General features: G+C 38.0%; 1 protein-coding gene across 1 annotated transcript in view; it reads left to right on the forward strand.

Moving 5' to 3' along the window:
• Positions 1 to 20,860, forward strand: part of LOC117408384 (N-alpha-acetyltransferase 15, NatA auxiliary subunit) — a 47,635-nt gene that overhangs the window by 1,933 nt on the left and 24,842 nt on the right. Inside the window, exons 2-5 of the mRNA XM_034013330.3 lie at positions 15,469 to 15,553; positions 16,605 to 16,709; positions 20,140 to 20,297; positions 20,629 to 20,763. Coding sequence (XP_033869221.1) covers positions 15,469 to 15,553; positions 16,605 to 16,709; positions 20,140 to 20,297; positions 20,629 to 20,763 — 483 coding nt within the window. The remainder of the gene's footprint in view (positions 1 to 15,468; positions 15,554 to 16,604; positions 16,710 to 20,139; positions 20,298 to 20,628; positions 20,764 to 20,860) is intronic.

Below are 20,860 nucleotides of genomic sequence, written 5' to 3' on the forward strand. Positions count from 1 at the left end.
GGGTTCATTAGGGATAAACAACGTTTTTGTGATAAAAACTAGCGGTTAAGCCTTACAGGCTAATTCAGGTTTAACTGTAAGGTAACTGAAAGGACTAATTTGTTAGTGTATAGCATAACACTATTTCTTAAGTAACAAACTTGTTTGTGCTTTACCACCCTAGTACAGTCTGATTTTTATTTCTTAAATATGAATGGAAAGTTAGTACTAAAACCAGTAAAAAATGGACCGCTTTCCATGAAAACAAGCAGTCTTATAGGTATACTCTTATTTCAAAGTCGGGTAGCCTACGTTCAACCATGAGTTGCAACACCTTCCAATCGTGCCTAATTTCAACGATGAGGACTACTGATGTGTTACTTTGGCTCAACAAACACACCAACTAATTAAGAGCTACCAACAAACTGTGCTACAAAAATGACAAATGGACTGTGGAAGTAGATGAGACCACGGATAGGCTTCAAAACTGTAAATGTTAAACAAACAAAATGAAATTTATAAAACAGTGCAAACTGGCAGAAAAGTAACGCAAATGCTCAATAAATATATTTAATCAAACAGGTATCGATGGTTTTGTAATATTCTGTTTAGATTCTGCAGCAGCCACTGTATCTATCAACAAAGCGTTCCTAAATCCTCTGAAATGTTGACCTTTTAGTGATGTTTATGTTGACTCATCGCTGAAAACTACTGCTGTTTAGTTATGCTGATTCAACATTAACAAATGCCTATATTTTGAAACACAAGCCAAAACTAATGCATAAGGAGAACTAAGGAATTGTACAACATTTTTATAATCAGAATAGCCTGTTCACAGAATAATAAATATTTTAGGCTGTTCAGTTTGGTGGTCTGCCAGCAGGGTTAAATAAAACTAAATTTGTATGTATACTGTTCATGTATGAATGTAGGCTATATATATATTGAAAAAAAGCATGTTATTCCTTAACTGTAACAGGAAAGACTCAAGATGATTTAACAGGAAGGATGGACATTTTTTTACGCTTCTAGTAACTGTCCTGCTAACTGAGGGTGTGTTAACACATTACCTTATGAAATACTGAGTACATTAATAAACACAAGATATTGCCAGTGTACCTAGCAGTTTATCAGCAGTAGTTATTTTATCTATACAAATCTGAGATGACTTGGAATGAGAGGGGCTTGTGTGAATGCTTACATTTAAAACTTTTTTAGAATGTTGCTGTGGTGGTGCAAACTGTACTGTAATCATAGCGTTTATACAGTAACATGCCCAAGTAGCAGGGCTCTAAATTGGCAACAAAAAGGGCAAGGCCAAAATGAATGTCCTTCAGTTCTCTGCAATTGTAGAGCGCACCAAGGCCACTAATCTTAAGTCAAGGCCAAAGTGGTTGATATTGTGTAATTTTGCTTATGCTTCATATATAAAGCTAATTATTGGCCACCGAAAGAAACAACACAGTTGAATTAATAATAATTACCAGTATTTATTTATTCAGAAAATGCAGTTTTTTGGGGCGTTTTTTTTTTGGTCAGCCAGCAGCCTAGATTGGAGCCTGCGAGGACATATCTCCCTGCGCTGAAGCCAGACATTGGCTTTTATTACTAATCCATGGCGACCGTTATTGTTCAGTTTTAATAGTGTAATGTTGGTGTTCGGATGTGGTGAAGAAATAAATCTTATCGAAGTAATTGAGCTGGACGCAGAGAGATTACAATCATGTTTTTATTACTGCAGCTCACAGGTTGTACACATTGTTTTTCAAATTCTCAACTCACTTCCTGGTTTGTCAACCAAGCTTACTGAAAAACTCAAACAATTAGAAGGCAAACACCAGTACGCTACTGCAAAGCAAGCTTAATGCTAAGGAGAGTTTAACCAATTGACTTATTAACCTTTTAAAAGTAAGTACTTTAATATGTTATTTTATAAGTTGTAATACTGATGTTTTATTAATTAAATATTTTACATTAATTATTAATTTTGGAAATGTAAATGTTAACCTAACTTTGAAATACTTACTGGTCCTGAATTTATTGGGCCTATACAATAACACAAATATCTTACAATAGTATATATGAAACATATTCAAGTTGTTATTTTTTTAAAACCTGAAAGAAAACCACTTGTAAGTATCGTGAACATTTCCAAACTACTGACCAGAAAAAATGATCAAGTTCTGTAAAATTCTTGCAGATTGTGCAAGGATTTCTACTTTTTATTTATTTTTGGTATTGTTACGCACGGTTAAAATCCAAGGGCTTGAAAGGGTGGTTGTTTGTTTGTTTGTTTGTTTGTTTTTTTCCCCTGCTGATGCAACTTATCCACACAAATCATGTTATCGTTACTGTTTGGATCCAAACTCTTCCTATTACAGGCGTCTGTAGTTGCTGTAGCTGAAAGGGCACTACAGCCGTAATGGCTGTGAATGGACATACGTTTTGAGGGGCATTGCGTCAATTGAGAAGGGCACCCATGGCAGTTGCCGATGACAGGGGTTAATTTCGAGCCCTGAAGTCGTAAACGCTGCAGTCTTTTCATGAAGGGTGTTCCGATTGGTTACAGACACTTCAAATATTTGGTAAATTTAAACAGAATTAAACAGCTCTACAACGCTGGACCTACAAGTGCTATTGAAACTCCTCAGGCAAAGTCTATGGCAGCCACATTGGGGCACGTGACTTTTTGGTTTCTGGATGTTAAAGATCCAATACTTGGAGATATGGGCTTCATACTAAACAGGCAAATGTATTCTGTGATCACCTAGGTCAAGATCGATTTGTGATATTGTAGAAAACAAAATTAAGCCTTTGGGCCAGTTTGTGCCCTTGCCACTCTGTCAAATCCTCATATCTCAGAAAACATTTATGGTTGCCTTACTGAGGCCTTGTGACCTTTTAAAGTGTTAGCTGCATAGAGACAGTACATATCAAGTAGAATGTAAATCAGATCAATCTGTCTCTCTCCTGCTCCTTGGGTTGCCCCCTAGCAGCATACCATCCAGCAGAAGCTCTGACCGGAGAACTGGAGTAAACACAGCAGGATTAGAAACTCCCGCTCGCCCGAGGCAAATTAAATCTGATGAGGACTAGTTGATGTCTGTGTCTCAGTAGTCCCCTGGGCGAGTACTTAAAACAAATGTACACATATATTCTCACGTTTAGTCTTGTGTTAAAAAAATGCACGGAAGTCAATTTTCTAATGGGGTGTAGCAATGGTGAATAAGCATTCACAAATAATGCTTAGAAAACAGTCACTCGGAACTGAAACCTCCCTTCATCTCCCCTGCAATGCCAACCCCACTTAATGGTGTTTTACGTTTGTGTTCTTCCTCTGCGCGGGATGCGAAGTTTATCGTTTGAATTTACTGAAACATATTGCATCTTTTGAAGCAAGTGTAAAGTCATTTTACAAAATTATACTGGGTTACGACCCTGACTGAAGATGTCATTAGCAAAGGAGGCCGGTTGTACTAACGAGGTCAAACCGTAGATCACGTTTTTACTAAACATTTTAAAACTAAACAAACAATTACCATAATGAACATCATTGTAGTATGTTGCTTAAAACATAACACAATGTATTCATAATAAAGTTGAGTTCTTATCTATAAACTGTAACACGTTTAAAGCTTGGGACGCACTGTCTGTAGTTTGGGGTTTACATTATCATCAGCATATTTTAAGTGATTGGAAGCTGAAATAAATGTTTTAAAACACACTTTTCTTATACCAATACAGTGTTGGTGAGTGATAATCAGTTCATTTGAAAACCAGGCTTTAATCACTGATAATAGGTGCATTCGGTGAGTGCTCCGGGGCTCAAGTGCCAATGGGGGAAAATAAGGTCCCGCACAATGCAAATAAATCACCTGTTCTGTCAATATATAGTGTGGATGCTTCACAAGCAGAACTGTTATTGTAGCGTTTAAAAATGTAAAATCAATTTATACAAAGTCTATTTGTTATGCTCTCATTAGTGTCTAAACAGCCGCTCGTTATTTATTTTAGCTCAGAGGGATCTGGGCAACCCCATAAGCATACTGAGGGAACAGAAAATAAATAACTAGTTATAAAAATAGTGTAAAACAAAAATATAACATAACTTATGCAACGTGAAAGCGCTGAGTGAAACAGAGTTCAAAGGCTCTCTGTCTGTCTGTCTGTTCTGTCTGTCTGTTCAGAGTTCTATTACAGCCTTCTAAGTACAATCTACGCAGAAAACATGCGTTTCAACTGTACCAGTGCATTTGCCCCAGACTGCCTTTTCACAACGGGCACAGACATCAAAAGTTCTGTTTTTATTGCATTTACCAACCTGGCATTGTCTTTTATTCCTTGTGCCAGTGGGGGCAGCGCTGGCTGAAGGTTGATGGGCATTTGCCAGCCGGCTTTCGTGTCTCTTCTCAAAATGTTTCTGCCGTAGCTCCAGGGCTAGCTGCAAAATGAAGTCCCTCCGAGTGATTGTGTTGCCGGTGCACTCCTTGTACAACACCAAAGCGTTGATGGCTGCCAGGTCCAAAACATTATAAAAAACAGCCACAGGCCACCTGCGAGTACCACCTTTGACAGAATACAGCCGTGCCATTTGATCCAGTATATCCACACCGTACTTTGTTGCATTGTAAAATGCAACAATCTCTGGCTTTGGTTTAGCATCAGTCCCAATGTTCACTGATCTGTGCAGAGAGCTTAGAATACGCACATTTTTTAATTTTTTTGCGCCGTCAAACTCAGGGTGGCACAGTCGTTCTACTTGAGAAATGTAGTGTAAATAATAATATATGATGTGTAGAATGACTTTCATCAGTGTTTCAAGCACTCAACAGGATTATAATACGTTATTTCACAATGACGTTGATTTTATTACAAAGCCCAGACTAAATTGTCGGCTATATTGTATTGATTTCAATATGCCGCATAAACTGCGGGTCTGGCGGTTGAAGAAGCAAGTGCTTCTAACTTTATTTATTTTTACGATTCTGCAGCTGAAACACGGTATGGGTATTTAGTTCAAATATTTAGTAACACATAAGAACGGACACGCACGAGATATTCACATATGCAGAGATATTTAAATTTGAATTGCAAAAGCTGTTCAAAAAGCAGCTATGGCGGTGCTAGTGTTAATGGCTAAAGATAAAGAATCCTTTAAAAAGTGCTGTAAATAACACTTATAAACAGCTTTGTGAAGCCCACTTAAGTGTCAGGAAGCAATATTTATTGTAGTCCAAATACTGTAACTCTGACAAACCACCCCTGGGATCTGTAGTAAACAGCTTTTGGTTTATTTCTGGTTTAACCGTCACTGAAGTCAAAATTTGATAGGGTCGGATGAGTGCGGACTGTAAATTAACAAACTATGCATGTTTTACGTAGGAGCTGGTCATTTACAACAGTTGCTAGTTCTGCTGACGTAGTCGCTTGTAATGGCTTTGTATTCATAGCGTAATTACAAGAGTAGCCAATCACATCAAGAATAAGGATATTGGAAAATGAACTTGGAAAGATTTGCTGAGTGTTGCTGATTTTTAGGGTTAGCAGTCGTCTCAAGAAAACTGGGATTGTCTTTTTTTTTTTTTGTCGTTGTAGTATTTGTCAGATAACAATAAAAAAGAAAACAAAGAATTGTTACGATCTGCAATAATTACACCTGATGTTTAACTTTTAAATTACGATTGGGTTATATACAGTTATTTTAACTGCTTCGCAGAGTCATTGAATTGAAGAAAAAAAAAAAGTCTAGATTTTTCAATCTTGATATCTGGTAACCCTATGCCGACTTCCAGAGACTGACAATGTTGCCTGTGACACAATTCAGTTTATATTACCCAGAAGTTTTAATTTTTTTTTCAATTTCAAATGCAAGACGAATTTCAATTAGATAATGTATTATACATACTATTGTCTTTAAATTCATTGGCTCTTAATTGCAATCCGTTTTGAAGCACTGTGTTTCAGTATATTTTCACGTTTGAACTTCTGGCTCCCTGTTAAAAATGCAGTCTTGCCTGCCATCAGTTCCCCTGCATCCTGATAAAACATGCAAAACATGGATGGTTTTAACATTGTTAAATGTAAGCCAGGGAAAATATTTCAACACTGTTGGTTTAACTGTTGGACCTTGTTGGTATGCTATTTTACTACTCTCAACTGTGAACTTCACTACTCTAAGCTAGGGATGGGCACGAGTACTCAAATACAGAGTACTCGCCAAGGACGTTACTATTTGTAAACATATGGAGTAATCTTTTTTTTTTTTTTTTTTTTTTAGATTTACAACAATATGCTGGATTAATTAAATAAGATTCGTAAAATAAAACATAAAAAATGTGATGTCAATGTGGTATTATGAAATACAAAGATAGACCATGAAATTTGAAACGCTTACATTAACAATACATTTTTAATGCCGTTTTTGCAGCGGCGTGTTATTCAGAGCTGATGCTCAAACAGAAGCGACCCGCCGCAATGACACACCCACAGCGAGCTCCCACATCAAGCGCCGCAGCGCTCAACACACGCTTTGGGGACGATTATTGCATTGCCGACTCCGAAGCCGATCGGAATGAGATTGAGTAATATTTCACGGAGCCATGCATCCCACCCAATCAAAACCCATTGCAATCGTGGAAAATCAATGAAAAAAAGTACATCAAACTCAGTGTCCTGGCTAAGCAGTACCTGTCAATCCCTGCAACCTCAGTTCCAGCGGAGAGGGTCTTTTCCACAGCGGGACTAATTGTAAATCGGCTCTGCACTCACCTCTCCCCTGAGCATGTAGACATGCTCGTTTTTTTGAACAAAAATGATTGATTTGCTAGCGAAATATTTAGACTGAATTTTTTTAAAACTGTTGCACAAGAATGCGTCAGGCCTACGCTAAGTATTTATTTCGCTCAGATTTCAGTTATTGAAATAACTTATTTAATGTTAACTTTGACGGTTTCATTAAAAACGGTTTAATTGTGCAATAGGCGTAAATGTAGCCTGGTTACTTAGGACAAAAAGTGATCCTCCGTTCGCATGTTTAATAAATTATTTTCAAATTACACTTGTTTTCGTTGTTGACTCGTGTATGAAATGGCAAACCTTAGCCATTACAATCTGTCATGGTTAATAAGACTTACCTACTCTCAGCTGTGAACACATTGCATCTAACCTAACCCTTCTCGAAGTTCGTTTTCATCTTCTGGCATACCTTCATTGCTAATTTCTTGTTAAGACACCGACATATCTGAATTTTGTTCATCGCGGTTTTCTTTTGAAACTTCTCCAATCACATGACAGGAATTTTGTTTTCCTCATCTCGTTTTGACAAGTTTTCAAACTGTCGCCCTGATAAAACAGTGAAATTGGCGGGGTATGGGATTTGTAGTTTTTAATGTGTGATTAACAGTGGGCAGTGGACCAATAAGCTATATTCCCAGAGAACATTACAATTCAGCTATGAGTTTACATCTGAGTTGGTGTTGGCAGTATTTTTTATTTTATTTTTTAATATACTTTCAGCTGAAAAATTCACTTTTTTTAGTTTGTCAACCTTTAGGAATTTCTAGTTGAACGCGCGCCTAAATTAAAATGTACGGTCACACAAGTAAATTTGTAGTCGCATATGTGACCAAATTAGTTGCACTGTAGAGCCCTGCATTAATGTATACAATACTTTGCCACCCTGTGGCATATTGTATTTACAATATAGCATCCTAAGACAACATTTTCATTTTTAAAATGTTTTTTGGTTCAAGGAATGGGGTATAGTTATATAACTAACGTTTTATTTCCATACATAGGCATAGAGGGGCTCACCTAGTAAAGGCATCCACTGTCACGCTCACGGTTTTGCCATGGCATGGCGGTGGCATTGGAGGACGCCCGATGACCTTTAATTGCTCTGAGTTGCTGTTTTGAGGAGTTGCTTCTGCGAGGGAACACAATTGCAATTTCCAAACTGTCTAACCCTTGCCTCTACTGCTAGCTTATCGAAACTCGGGTGCATGTTGCTTTTGTATTTATGTTGTATATTTATACCCTCTCCATTTAGAAACAAGTAATCAAACTGTCCAAAGGGTGTGAAGTGTCATTTTGAAGGTAGACTGTAGATATTGCTCATGTCTGTGAGCAGTCTTTGTCTCTGTGGAAATGGAAGGCTCTTTTTTACATTGCCATTAAAGATTGTACAATATTTATCGACATACTCATGACTTCAAGGTAATGTTGCATTTTACCCCCTGAAAATACATTTCTCTCTGTGTTAAAATTAGAGGGTAAGTTACTCCCAGACCCCAAATCTTATCTGGAGGGCTTGCTCTCGTCATAACTTGAATACAGACTTGGTGTGCATGGTACAGAAAAAAAGCAGCACTCTTCTTGGGATTTATCAAAAAACTGTCAGCTGGACCTGATGTGTTACTAAAGGTGGGCTTCATTTTTAGTTTTAATTTTAAAATGGTGCGTGTGTGTTATCTTTTTAGGTCAGCATTGCAATTAAATACAATTTAGTTTTGAATTGGTTCATCAATTGCCATATCAATTGCTAATTTGAATAAATAATGATACTGACTGCAGTGTGCAACTATTTATAACTTCAGGGCCTGTTTCTCTAGTTTCAGCAGAATTAGTTATGTCTCTGATTGGGTCTGAATTGTGTGTGATCAGCCAAATCGTTGGCCTTTTACAGATTTGATAAAAGCAAACCCTTTCCTTTCTGTTCTTATGGTCTCAAAGGTTTTCATCTACAGGCTTCATATGTGCAGTATTTTAGGTACTTGGGTACAATCATGGAATGCATTTACTTTGAACTGTGACCTGATATTGCAGTCATATTGCAGGGCTCTATGTTTAGATTTTCAACTGCTGTGCCACTGAGGTAGTGTTTTTACTGGCCCGGATACAATTTTAACTGGCCATTTTTTTCATGATTTTTAATTTCCATGTATTTCTAATGTGTGTGGTAACCGAAGAGAGCCCACGTTTCAGTATACGTTATTGCCTTATTTCAGCCATTTAACATGCATGCATTGGTGTGCTTGTCAGAAAATGGAAATACTATTCATGATTTGAAAATGTATGTGCACAAATAAGAACATACAAAAGTTTACAAACGAGAGTAGTCCATTCGGCCCATCTTGCTCATTTGGTTGTTAGTAGCTTATTGATCCCAGAATCTCATCAAGTAGCTTCTTTAAGGATCCCAGGGTGTCAACTTCAACAACATTACTGGGGAGTTGGTTCCAAACCCTCACAATTCTCTGTGTAAAAAAAGTGCCTCCTATTTTCTGTTCTGAATGCCCCTTTGTCTGATCTCCACTTGTGACCCCTTTTTCAGGTCGAAAAAGTCCCTTTTAAAATACCTTTTAGAATTTTGAATGCTTGAATCAGATCGCTGCGTAGTCTTCTTTGTTCAAGACTGAATAGATTCAATTATTTTAGCCTGTCTACATATGACATGCATTTTAAACCCAGAATAATTCTGGTCACTCTTTGCACTCTTTCTAGAGCAGCAATATCCTTTTTGTAGCGAGGTGACCAGAACTGAACACACTATTCTAGATGAGGTCTTACTAATGCATTGTAAAGATTTTAACATTACTTCCCTTGATTTAAATTCAACACTTCACTATATATCCAAGCATCTTGTTGGCCTTTTTTTATAGCTTCCCCACATTGTCTAGATGAAGACATTTCTGAGTCGACATAAACTCCAAGGTCTTTTTCATAGATTCCTACTTCAATTTCAGTATCTCCCATATGATATTTATAATGCACATTTTTATTGCCTGCGTACAGTACCTTACACTTTTCTCTTAAGTGTCATTTGCCATGTGTCTGCCCAGTTCTGAATGCTGTCTAGATCATTTTGAATGCCTTTGCTGCTGCAACGGTGTTTGCCACTCCTATTTTTGTGTCGTCTGCAAATTTAACAAGTTTGCTTACTCTACCAGAATCTAAGTCATTAGTGATAGTTGTATTTTCATAAGCAAAACCGCAACCGAGCTGTTACCATATAGTCACAGCAATGCTAAAAGGTTAACTGATTTATACTAATTCTGATAACACACTATTTAAATAATAATTATAACTAGAATTTTAAGCAACTTGATGGCTTCCAAGACACTTGTCCTATCTGTGTTCCATAGTAACCATGACTCTACCTGCACTCTAAGCAGTTATAAGCCACTTTTGCATTTGACCTTAAGGAGAGTTCAGAGGTCACAGTCAAGGCATTTTTTGAATAGAGCATATATGGGTTAATTTGTGTATTCTATAGTAACCATGACACTGTTTAAACTCCCAAAGGAGTTCCAAACCAGTTTAACCAGCATAACCATTTCAGAGAAGACGGCGTTTGAATATTTTTGACAAATCCAGTGTGGCCGCCGGACCATGTGACCAACCGACTTCTCTTGAAAATAGTTAGGCCATGAGGGTAGTCTATTGCACCATGTGTCACATCTCTGCGATAAGCGGTTTTGGAGAAGAAGATTTTTTAAAATTGTCCAAAATTCTCAATCCAATATGGCCGCCACACCATATGACCGATGATCTTCATTTTCGCTCTGACTCAACTTGCCTTGGGTGCCTACCACCCTACCAAGTTTCGTGAGTTTTCGTGCAATGATGTTGATTTTACGTACATACAAAAATTTGGCTTGAAAAATCCAATATGGCTGCCAAATCATGTGACCAATCAACTTCATTCTTTTGTTGACATTCATTTCACACAGTAGTAGAGGACTATGGGAAGTTTCATCACTCTACCACATTGTACCATAGAGAATCACTGCAATATATGCAAATTGACCATAGCTGAAATTTGATTGGCTCACGGTGGCCATGTTTTTTTTTTTTTTTATGTAGCGACTTGCTTTGGACTTTGAATGTCAATTACCATTGGCCAGATTATATTTGTTCTACAGAGCATACATCAAACAGCATCACTCCATTTTTAAAGGATACTAAGACCGCTACACAATGAATCACACTGCAAGAAAGTGCATCTCTGGAACTGCTTTAAATAGATTTGTTCATGTGAGATCTCTGTGTGTTATTTTCAATAAGGAACCAATTGATAGGTCTGTGTGGGAAAGGAAAGCAAAGGTAGATGCATAAAAAATATTAAAAACAAAAACAAATACTCTGGAAAACTTGACTTCTGATTTAATATTGTATGATCTGCTGTCAAGTATGATTATGGAGTTATCAAAAATTAACCCTTTCCCCGCAACATTTATTGTAATTTGTGGTTGGATTAGTGATACTGATTTGAATACTGACAGGGATCGAAATTAACACCTGCCCATCCACCAAATGCAGGTTAATTTGGTCTGTGGTGGGTAAATTTCACATACTTATACGCTACAGTGGCGGGTACATTTTTCTACCCTTAACACTTTGAATGCCAGCGGCTCCGTGCCAGTGGTGCGAATTTGCGACAGACTGCTGTACCTTTTAATAAACAGAAGCTGTTGGCTAAAACAACAAGAAACTTGAAAAAAACTTCTGCTTTTGATTGGTCTATTTTATATGCTGAAAGTGGTGTTGCTGACAACAAAACAAAACAGGGAAGGAGGCAGTGCTTTCTGTACTAGTTTTCTGTACGGTCCATCAGCATCGCTCTCATTTTAAGAATTGATAGTTTCTGATATTTACTTAAATCTAAATCTGTTATTGTATGTCATTCTTTTTAGATGTAAATCGCTGTTAATGAGAACTTGTAAATGCTTACTGCTACATTAGTTGAGTAATGTTTTCATGTGTTTTTCTGATTTATTTACAATAAAATCAAATATTTAAATTGTGTGGCAAATATTTTGCTGGATAACCGATCAAGAAAATAACTTAGTAAGTTTTCAGTGTCTGTGTGTGAAGGGCACAGCAGGCAGCTTGTCAGATTGATTGCCGCGGGAAACTTTCACAGATTCCAAACAAACCCCCTCAAAGACATCTTGGGCCGCACTGCCTTTCTCTCCGTGATTTACTTTTGATACCACAGAACAGCAAAAACATTTCAGAAAAAGCTGGTAACAATGCTGAGAATTATTTTTGCTGAAGAATATAAGATCACCCTGGCAGCGCTGTCTATATTTATGTCTTCAATTACTCCTCTTGTTTATTTTTTTATTTTTAGAATGGCAAAAAAATACACTGCACTGCAGGCTGTTGGTGTTCTATTTGCCAACCAAGATAGTGAGCCCGAAAGTTGTGATCCTCAGGACAGTTTAGCTAGCGAGACAGGAAGAGACGAGGTAGGAGAGGGGAAAAAAAAAAAAACTAATAAACTATTGTATGTAAGTGTAATCATATTGGTTCTACAGATCTACCAAATGAAGACATAAACGAACTCCAGGGTTTCTTGTATTGCTGCATTATATTTGTATGGCTTACACGCTTCTATTTACATATTTTTAGGTACAGTATTCTTATTCTTTATGGCCACACTTTGTTAGAACCTTTCTAATCTAATTCTATTATATTTTATAACAGAAAAAAAGTTTAGAAAGCATATGAATCACTGTTCCTATGTTGTACATTTTTCTGTATAACGGCAGAAAATAATTCAGACTTGTAAATGAATATTAGGCGACTGACAAGCTCATGCTGCCCGGACTGTAATGTTCCATTTTTTCAGTGTGTGGAACTTTGTGGCTAGTGCATGGAAAAGTTAATGTCAAGCCCTGTACTGGCTTGTAATTTTTGGTAACACCCAATAAAAAATATTATCGCATTTCAGTACAAAGAACAGTAAAGGTAATTTGCTTAATTGATGCAATTCAGTTATTACCCAGTACAGTGCAGATATTATTACAAATGCAGACATAGCAAGGGTTTAACCAGTCATGAGTTATCAGGCTTGACTGTACTCCCATCTGTTTGTTGTCTTTTTGTATAACACGTACAGAACTGTTAGTAAAATATGACAATCAATACTGGAGTTCTGTACCTTTTTACAGAAATGTAAAGTGTCTGTATACAGCATTTGCCTAATAATAATTTAAAGTTCTGACCACAGCTAAAAACCTAACCGTCAAAGTTGTTTTTAGATAAGAGGTGCTAGTTGGTAGGGATGTGCATTTTGGTAAATTTTTATGAACGTTTAAATACAATGCATGGTCAGCGTTTAACCCATATCTACACACACCCACACACACACTCTTTATATTAGTTAGGAAGTTACCAGGAATAAAATAGCACAAGATGTTGGCATTGGAAAGAGCACTTGCTGATATTAAAAGGTCTGCCTTTAGAGATTAGAAAGTTTGCGGTCTTTGATAGTAGGGGTTGGATTTTCGAGAAATATATTGGTCGAGTACTTGATCATCACAGTTTCTGATTACTCGAATCCAACACCACCCTCTTCTACATACTAGTGTACATAAACCTCCCAAACATTGCCACAAGTCTTATTTTTAAATGCCAATCTAACACAATCAAGTGTGTTAAGTCATGAATATATATCAAATTGACGTATTCACACAAGTGTTACACATTAAACTGATAAAAAGATGCCTGGCCTACCTGTTTTGAAGTGTGTCTCGGAGGTCCTTTACTTTAGTTCCAACATACAAACAAAAATTGTACTAAACATAAATGGCTGTTCGGTCCAAAGTCATACAGAACAATTTCAAGTGAAAAAAGCCATCCGCCTATGGGAAGATTGGGGAATGGGGTCCACGAGTCTGTGGTAATTGCAACTTTTTCTCCCTTTTGAAAGTTTTGTATGAACAGCTGCATTTATTATTATTATTATTATTATTATTATTTATTTCTTAGCAGACGCCCTTATCCAGGGCGACTTACAATCGTAAGCAAATACATTTCAAGTGTTACAATACAGGTAATACAATAAGAGCAAGAAATACAATAACTTTTGTTCAAGCAAAGTATAAGTGTGACAAACCACAATTCAATTCAATCACACAGCCTCGCTGTTATTGTTTTATGCGTCGGCACAGTATGGCTCAACACATTTCATCACATCTCGAAACCCATCACCTACAAAGCTAAGTTAGCAATGCTAGAAATTCAATGGCTGCTTGTCATAAAAAATAAGCTGTTCTACAATAAAAGTATTTTTTTGTGCCGATGTAATTTAGGTGATATATTTTGAGAAATGTATTATTACAATTTAATACGGCAGGTTTGTAAACACAACCACTCAAAGCATACTTAAATATTTTAAGACAGACGTGTGTGTCTAGTGGACAAAAAGTTGTATTAAAGCATATCTTTTTTTTTGCCATTGGTTACTGGGATAATCTTACATCGATTTCAAAACTGCTGCATTCACGATTCACACACACTGTCCTTCGCATAGGGGATAACGTGATCACGCCCTGTTCGGATATTTGCTTTTTACTGCCATCTGTAGCTCCATCCACAGTAATTTCTGAATGTTTTAATTTCAGATGGTGAAGCATTGAACTTGTGTTTTTGTGGTACGCCAGTTTTGTTTGGCATGCCACAGTTTTCTCGTCCGGTTCCTCAAAATACTTCCAAACTGTCCTTTGCCTCGTTCCTTTGTTTAGAGATGCTATTTTATTAAAAAAAATTATAATAAACGTCAGAAAAAACACTTGTCATTAACTCTCTTACCTGGACTGGATTCCATGCCACGCCTATTACAGCATGAACACAGAGTGCACCACTGAAGCACCAGATCGACTGAGGATAACACCTGCACCCACTACTTGGAGGCAATTGCCAAGCCCCTTCCTCTAGCATCACCGCAATTGGATACGCAACAGACTACTGTATATGATAAATTACTAAAATGAATACATAAAAGAATATGGGTTTGGTGAAATTTGTCACGTTACCGGTTATACGTCAAGCATATTATTAAACGTATGCTTAAAGTTCCCATCCAAGTCCCCGAGTGGCTCCTCCAGTTAAAGCGCTGCCGCTGGGAGTGCAGGATGAGTCATTCAGTTTGGACGACGCCGGTTCGCGTCTGGGCTGTGCGAAGAGGCTGAACTTTGCTGGGGACTCCGAAGGGTGCGTCACATTGGCTCTGATGCTCCCGGGGTGGTGGGTGGGAAACCGACGGATTTCTTCTTCTCATTGCACAACAGCGAACCCTACTGGACAAACGCAGAGCACATTCAGAGTGGATAAAAATCAGGGCTGATCTCTGTTCTCCGGGATCGGTAGCCTGCCCACCTCTGCTCTGGATTGCTCGGCATAAAAGCACTTGGACTCGCTGCTGTGAGGAGAAAAAACATAATTGGACATTCCAAATTGGGAGGGGGGGGGGGATAAATACAAATAATTGGTCACTCTAAATTAAAAAAAAAATCCAATCCCTAGTAGCTGGCCTTACTTCTGGGGCAAGTCCTGGCATTTGAGTTAGGACCAGAGCTGCACTGGCAAGTGAAGAATGGGCCTTAGACAGGATGTAATGCAGTTTACTAAAGTGGAAACTACTTAAAGTTTGTATGCTGTTGCTTTCTTTTAATGACAACTTTTTTCTGGCTTTCTTTTTAGAGATGTTATGAACACAAACAGTACAGAAATGGCCTAAAATTCTGTAAACAGATCCTCTCCAACTCCAAATTCGCTGAGCATGGAGGTAAGCACTTGGGCAGAGCCTGGGACAGAGAATGAACTTTATAACTTGTGTAATTTGTCTGTTCTAATGATAATATATCCACCAGCATGTGTGTAACTTGGGTTTTGCTTTGCTAAATTAGCAGATGGTGTTACAATCCACACACGCAGCTTCATAATGGGGTGCAAAAACTCCCCGTCTTTCAGCAAAGATTCAACCTCCTACTGAGCCTTCAGTTCTCCTGGACTAGTTGGTACTAGTTTTTAAACAGATGAAGTGTAAATTGAACAGTTGGGAGAAGAAAAAAAAAAACATAAAAAAAAAATTGGAAAAATTATAATTTGCTATTATTGGCTGATGCTTTTGAGGAGAATATTGCATAACGATATCTTGGATATGGAAGAAAGATGTATTTATTATTATTATTATTATTATTATTATTATTATTATTATTATTATTATTATATTTTATTTTAATTTTTACTGTACACACACAAGTGAAAGCCCAGCAGTAGTTTTCTGCTCACTTCTACAGTAACACCAAGTGAAGCCCAACCTGTCTTTCTACAGTGAGTCCAGATTCTTTGTCCCCAGTGAAAGAAGTAGCAGCATTTTCCAAAACTGTACACCATTAATCAGTACTTTCCTTGTACCCTTGAATGTTTTTAAAAGAATCAAACCTATTCAAGTGGCTTGTTGCGATGTAATTTCTGAACTTTCTGAATCTGCTGTGATTGATGTGATTTATTACAGTAGCTACCCATCCAGTTGGAATTGTAATCTGAGTTAAGTGATTGCCTGTTAGACGTGGAGGGAGAAAAGTTTACCTCTGCTAGGTCAAGTTTAGCATGGGTCTCATTTCTTGGATTGATGGAACCCAACATACAAATCCTAACATGTTTTGTTTAAAAATAAATAAATAAATAATAAAAATATAATAATAATTGTGGATGGAGGTAGAGCTTTATAGGTTAAAGCTTAATATTTTAAAACCAACACCTGCCTGGTATTGTGTAAGCTCAGATTGAGATCACGAACTGACAGTGACATTTCGAGGTGTTTCCTTTTTCAGAGACGCTTGCAATGAAGGGGCTAACTCTGAACTGCCTGGGTAAGAAGGAAGAAGCCTACGACTTGGTGAGGCGAGGCCTGCGCAACGACCTCAAAAGTCACGTCTGTATCCTTCAGGCTCCAACCACGTGGTTCAAGTCACTGTTTACAGATGGTTGCACGATTATAACTTCAATTTATAGATCAAATACTAAAACGCACTGCATGAACTGAAGCGCAAAATCAATAATACAGGACTTGCTCATTTGCAACAGCAGCAGCTGCACAAGTAGATAGTGTCAGGTTTTTTGTTTTGTTTTTAATATATAATTTGTCACCTTTTGTATACAAGAGTTTTACTGATTTGCAGACTAGACTGGACTGTAATCTTGGATGGCTAGGTAAAGTTTTCAGTTTTAACCATTCAGGATGCATACACAGTACAGTACTTGCCAGTATATCTTATGAGATACAATCTGGCACAAGCTTATAATTCAGAACCTGTTTTCTCATTGCTGTTCACCACGATGCAGTGCAAAGACAATGCAAGTTAGTGGATGACAGGTAGATAGGAGAAGTGTCTGAGATTACACAAGGAAGCTCCAGTGGTTAAAGGGGCTTGTTACCAGGAGGTTCCAGGTTCAATCCCAGCCACTGTCTCACTGTGTGTGACCCTGAGCAATTTACTTAACCTCCTTGTGCTCTGACCTTCGGATGAGACATAACAAACAAGGTCCTGTTATAAGTGACTCTGCAGCAGCAATTGTCATGCATAGTTCGAACCCAAGTCTCTAAGTCGCTTTGGATAAAAGTGCCTACTAAATGACTAAATAATATTATCTCAAAGTTGATCAACAGCACAGATCCATATTTCTAATATTTCCAGCACACCGGCCCCTTTTAAATGCTAGTGGTGCCTCCAGCTAATTCCGTCACAAACTTGAAGGATACAGAAGGATTTTAATATTTTAAAATTTGTGTTTTGGGAGCTTTATAAAAAAAGAAAAATAATAGTAAAAAAAAAATAGATTCTGCCCATTTTTTTGCTGATTCTGTAGCTTGCCTATTGCAGTCTGACTCCTACATTATGACTCCAGGCAAACTGTGATATGTGTGTCATAAAGCAGATCAATGACTGGAAGAGAAATCTCCAGGATTTTATTAGAAGTATAGAATAAATGGGTTATCAAGTATTCAGACAGATAGATTAAGTCTTTTTTTATGTAGTCCTGTTTTCACAATTCCATAGAAATGTTTTAAATGGGGAATTGGATCCATCTAGTATAGAAAGTCACATAACTTATCAGGCTTAGATGCTAATTTACACATTTTGAGCTATAAGTTAGAGTCCTGCATCGGGTCGGGTACCCGCGGGGCCCGTGGGTGATCCTCAAAAGCGGGTCGGGTTCGGGTCGGAATGTGAACTTTTTCGCGGTTTGCGGTGCGGGTCAAAAAAAATAACCTTCGGGTCTGAATTTGAATCACCTAAAACGTTTTCTGTCCTTTCAGCGTTCTCGTCTGTAACTGTTTTGCAAATAACATATAGAAGGTAAATGTACCGGTATTTCCAGCACTAAAGCAGGAAGCGATTAGGGAGGAGTCAGCTGACTAAGCAGTGGTGTTCTTGTTTGATACGTCGCAAGATCCTTTTATCACGTCTGCTTGGTGATATTAAAAATGTCTGAGGTGAAACAAAAGATAGCGCAGAGTTTATATCATGTAGTGGACAATAGTTCAAGAGGTAAATCACAAGTTTGGAATTCTTTTGGAATCATTTCTAATGAAAATAATAAACGTGACTGGATTTGTTGCTTGTAAAACCTGTCATTATGAACGACAGCCACAAAACTCTGCGAAAGCACAGGTGTAGCTCCCTTTCAACTGGTGGCACAAAAGTAATAGACAGGTATTTTATAGTAAAGTAAGTAGAGATAGTTAATGTTACAATGTTAAAATATATTCAGACCACTAGAAAAAGCTACCATGCTGTATAGCCTATAGTGTAAACTCAATCTGTGGAGAATGGTAGAGATATCTGTGTGTGACTTGGAGTGAGAGTCAGTCAGCGCAGGCTGTAGGTAAAGGACAAACACTTGCGAGTTCGAGTTGTAGGTCTTATTAAAATGGGTCGGGTCGCGGGTAAGGAGATGGTGTTGCAGCGGGTTTGGGTCGAGTCCTGTAGTAGAGGGTCTGGGTCAGAAGCGGGTTGTAAAAATCGAACCAGCGCAGGACTCTACTATAAAGCTCTTTCAAAAGCTTTAACTTCTGAGTTGTTTAAAGAATATTTTATGAATTAAATAAATGTTTTTAAATGTTTATGAAACTTAATGAAACCTCCAGCAGTCCAAAACAGTTTCAGGAATATCACACCTTCCTTTATTTGTAAAAACTATAGGGTCTGCCCAATGTAAAATATCCTGCCAGCGACCTGGCCCTTTAAATCTTTTTACTCAGGCACTGTGAGACAGCCCTGCTTTAAAACGAGGTCCTATTTGTGTATTTCCGGTAGAGGACCACGTTGGGAGACATAGTCCTCTTTTGTGGTACTCCGTGAGTGTTTTGCAATGTTGCTGCTGCGCTGTAAGACAGACCCACCTTGGTGCAGTAAACAAACATTAATACTCAAAATCTTTACAAAATAAGAGCAATGGCGACATCGAAGGCACAAGGACCTATTTTGCTATTAAATATATGTGTTTTTCGTGTTTATGTATCAGTTGTACGAGACAAAAGCTTTTAGTGTTATGTTGCCACCGTGCTGGCCATTCAAGCCACAGTGAGCTGCCCATCTTGTGCCACATGATCAGGGTACCTAGAACAAATAATTTGAAAGTGTTTTTTTTTTTTCTTTTGCACATTTTCAATTAATACTTTTTTTTTTTTTTGGTTGCTTTTGGTCCCTTTTGTATATATGGCCATAATTACTTTATTATCCAATTTGTTAAAATGTTTCCATGTTCCCTACATGTTGAAGTTTCATTGTGCACTGGCAGATTTGAGCTGGCCATGCTAAAATATTTTTTACAAACTTTTTTTTTTTTCGAAAAAGCATCTCTTTCTGTGTTTATCTGTATTGAACAGGGTCCATTTCAGAATATTTGTGTGGTAGATGACAGCGACTGGAGTTACGCGTCTCGAGTCGTAGGCAAGGTGTTTAGCATGCTGTTTCCCCATGTTAAAACTTGACACAGGTGCCGTCACAAATTCCAGACACAACACTTCAAAAATAAACATGCTGAGTTCATTGCAGTCATCGGCTGCATAGATTAGCCATTCAGCAGAATGTAGCAGCAAACAAGCGAGTACAGGCATCAAGTTGCTGTTTTAGTATCACTTTAGTGTCTTCACAAGTTGTTGTACTTCAAGCAGTTGAATATGATAGGAAGCAACTTGCTCCTGAAGTGGCACCAGCAATTGGATTTGACCGAGGAGCCATTGGCTCCTAAGGCAACAACTGTGTCGAGCCCTGATTTCTAATTTTGTTTTAAAGAAATGTTGTTTGTTTTTAAACTGCTGGGCGTGGTGGGAAGTGTAGATTCCTTAACAGGAATTCCCAGGTTGGCATGTGTATGGCCTGCTGCAGAGGTCGGACAAGAAGTATGACGAAGCCATCAAGTGTTACAGAAATGCACTGAAATGGGACAAAGACAATCTCCAGATTCTGAGGGACCTCTCCCTGCTGCAGATTCAAATGAGAGACCTTGAAGGTTATAGGGTAAGTGGACAGCCAAACGTATTCAGAATGTTGTGCTATTATTTCTACCTTTTAGACACTGATCTTGGTGTCTCGTATGAACTGGGCAACCACCCATTATTTGCTGTACATAATCGGCGTGATCTGGGCTATTCTGTGACAAGTCTTGTCAAAATCAAGAGGTCTGGTGTTTGTTTACTGCTGCCAGACTAACGCACTACTTTTGTGTAACTGGTGCTGCATGTTTTACAATTGATACACCGTACAGTAGTAGACATCCTTCTCCTGTGTTCTTCCTGGTTTGGCAGTTCCTAGTTCTAAGACCACTCCTTATTTAATGTGGTCTTTGCAGGAAACCAGGTACCAGTTGCTTCAGCTGCGACCTGCCCAGCGGGCCTCATGGATCGGCTATGCGATTGCATATCACCTCTTGGAAGATTACGAGATGGCTGCGAAAATCTTGGAAGAATTTAGGAAAACACAACAGGTAATTCTTCTCAAACTGGTCTCATACCATATCTGACAATGTGTTTTGGTGAATTATTTAATGTTAGTGGTGCAGTTTCTATGTAAACTATGTAAAC

Source organism: Acipenser ruthenus, chromosome 2 (genome assembly GCF_902713425.1).
Source record: "Acipenser ruthenus chromosome 2, fAciRut3.2 maternal haplotype, whole genome shotgun sequence".
Classification (NCBI taxonomy): domain Eukaryota; kingdom Metazoa; phylum Chordata; class Actinopteri; order Acipenseriformes; family Acipenseridae; genus Acipenser; species Acipenser ruthenus.